This window comes from Phalaenopsis equestris, unplaced genomic scaffold, assembly GCF_001263595.1.
Source record: "Phalaenopsis equestris unplaced genomic scaffold, ASM126359v1 Scaffold227088, whole genome shotgun sequence".
In the NCBI taxonomy this organism is placed as follows: Eukaryota; Viridiplantae; Streptophyta; class Magnoliopsida; order Asparagales; family Orchidaceae; genus Phalaenopsis; species Phalaenopsis equestris.
The window spans coordinates 3,408-5,581 of NW_018245088.1; the positions used below are offsets into that span (position 1 = coordinate 3,408).

At 42.4% G+C, this 2,174-nt stretch overlaps 1 protein-coding gene across 1 annotated transcript; it reads left to right on the forward strand.

Moving 5' to 3' along the window:
• The first annotated feature begins 393 nt into the window (after window positions 1–393).
• LOC110037916 lies at window positions 394–1,291 on the forward strand. Its single transcript, XM_020742656.1, has one exon. The coding sequence runs from the start codon at window positions 435–437 to the stop codon at window positions 1,107–1,109; it is 675 nt and encodes a 224-aa protein (XP_020598315.1). The 5' UTR covers window positions 394–434; the 3' UTR covers window positions 1,110–1,291.
• Window positions 1,292–2,174: the final 883 nt, after the last annotated feature.

Genomic DNA, 2,174 nt, shown 5'->3' on the forward strand with positions numbered 1-2,174 from the left:
ATATTAATATTGTTTGACCTACTAATTCCATTTGACCGACTAGAAAAATCCCTCCCCGTCGATCACGTGACGAAGCCGTTCACCCTTTTTTTTTCGCTCTCTAGTTGCCTTTCAGGAACAGTCGTGCCGTTGAACATAACGCGTACGCGAGGGGACTTCGGAGAAGAACCTTCCTACAAGATCTGACCGTTTAATCCAAATTCAACGGTGGATTTACTGTTTCGCATAAATATTCGTTAGGAGCTAGAGCGCATAGAAGATTGAAGAGCCCAAGGCTCACACGTGCCAACTCGGCATGCGACTCATCGTCTGTAACTTCGTCCCCACGACTCACAGCCTGCTCCGCTTTATATACGCCTCTCAGTCCATCCCCCACTTTATTCCGTCGTCTGTTTCAGTAATCAGCAATTTCAGAGAGAGTGAGAGAGAGAGAGATGGGGAGAGGACGACTTGGAGAGATAATGGAGGAGGAGCTGGGGGTCGGGATAATGGAATCCGGCGGCGCAGCGGAGCTCCCGGAGACTGCGCAGCTCGAGATGGTTAGCGAGGAGGAAGATGATTTCGAGTTCGCGTTTTCAATCGACTCGGATCCGGGTTCTTTACCCGATACGACAGCGGACGAGATTTTCTACAACGGCAAGATTCTCCCCGTCTATCCGGTCTTCAATCGCGACCTCGTTGGCGGAACCGGAAACCCTAAGGAGGAGGACGATTTGGCGGAGGGGGTGGCGCGATTGATGATGGAATACGAGAAGCGTGATATGCGATCGGGATCTCATGAGTCGTCTTCATCGTCAGAGGCAAAGGATCTGGAGCGGTTATCGAGGTCCGCTCCGTCGAACTTCGTCCCGCCGTCTCCCGATAGGTGGCGTAAAAGCGGCTCTACGGGTTCATCGGCATCATCATCGGTGTCGCGGAAGTGGAAACTCCGAGATCTGGTTGTCGGTCGGAGTCGGAGCGATGGGAAGGAGAGGTTTGTCTTTTCGGGTAGGGGCGGCTCGGGCGGCGGGCAGCCCGCTGCTGCGGGCGGTTATCGCCGGAGCTTTCTGCCGTACCGGCAAGAACTGCTCGGCGGGATATTCGGGAATGCAAAACATCACCCCTTTTAAAATCGATTTTAATTTCAGTTTGTGAATTCATTTTTTTTTTAATTATCATCATCATCTCCGGTACATCTGCTTCTGTTCGGCAGAAGCTTGCAGTGGGCTTCCATGTCCGTTGTATATATATACTGTTCGTGTTTATTTATTAAATTATGAGTTATTTACTGACGAATTGAGATGACAAGTATACATATTCTTTGCCTGAATCTTAATCGTTTATTATGCGAGTCGACATGATTAATCCAAATCTGCCTAATTCAAAGTTTAGCACTTCCTTATCGTATTCATTATGTGAATCATACAAATTTTGATTTAATCTACCCAATTAACCCAAAAAGTAGTCAACTTAAGCCTCATAAACATGTCTAGTTTAATATTGAGTTTCAAGCTTTTTAAAACCTAATGTGCATCTTGCCGTGTATCCCAGCTTGTAAGTTAGCATTCACGGTATAAGACCTTAAGGAGATGGTCGGGGGTTCAAATCCCTTCTGACACAATTGGCCTTAAGGAGATGGTCCTCAAATTGTTAGGCACATTAGAGGTGGTTGGAGGCTTGTATTAAATTCTATGTTGAATTCATGTGTTCAAATTCTAAAAAATACTAATTAATTAAAGTATGTTCCTGGAGTTTTGTATTAGAGATTAAGCACTTTCGTGTAAGAGTTTTAATCAACATAAGATGGATACCATGATATTTATTGAGATGATTGAAGATAAAACAATAGTAGCAAAGATATATGAGATGACATTCTTTTAAGAGCTACTCGAAAATTCACTATGATAAATTTAAAACAATTCTGAGTAAAGGGTTCAAAATCAATTTAATAAGGTAATTCATTTATGTTTTGGGTTTATAGGTAGAATTAAAATATTATGAAATTATTGTATCATAAACTTAATATGTCAATGATTTAGTCATAAAGTTTAATCTAATAAGATATGAGTTTATTGGTACCCCCATGAGCCTATCAACTAAACTAGAGAAAGTCATAAGTAAGAATTCAATGGATTTTATGATGTATAGAGAAATGATGGGTTTTTTATAATGTTTGATAGCACTTTGACTCAACA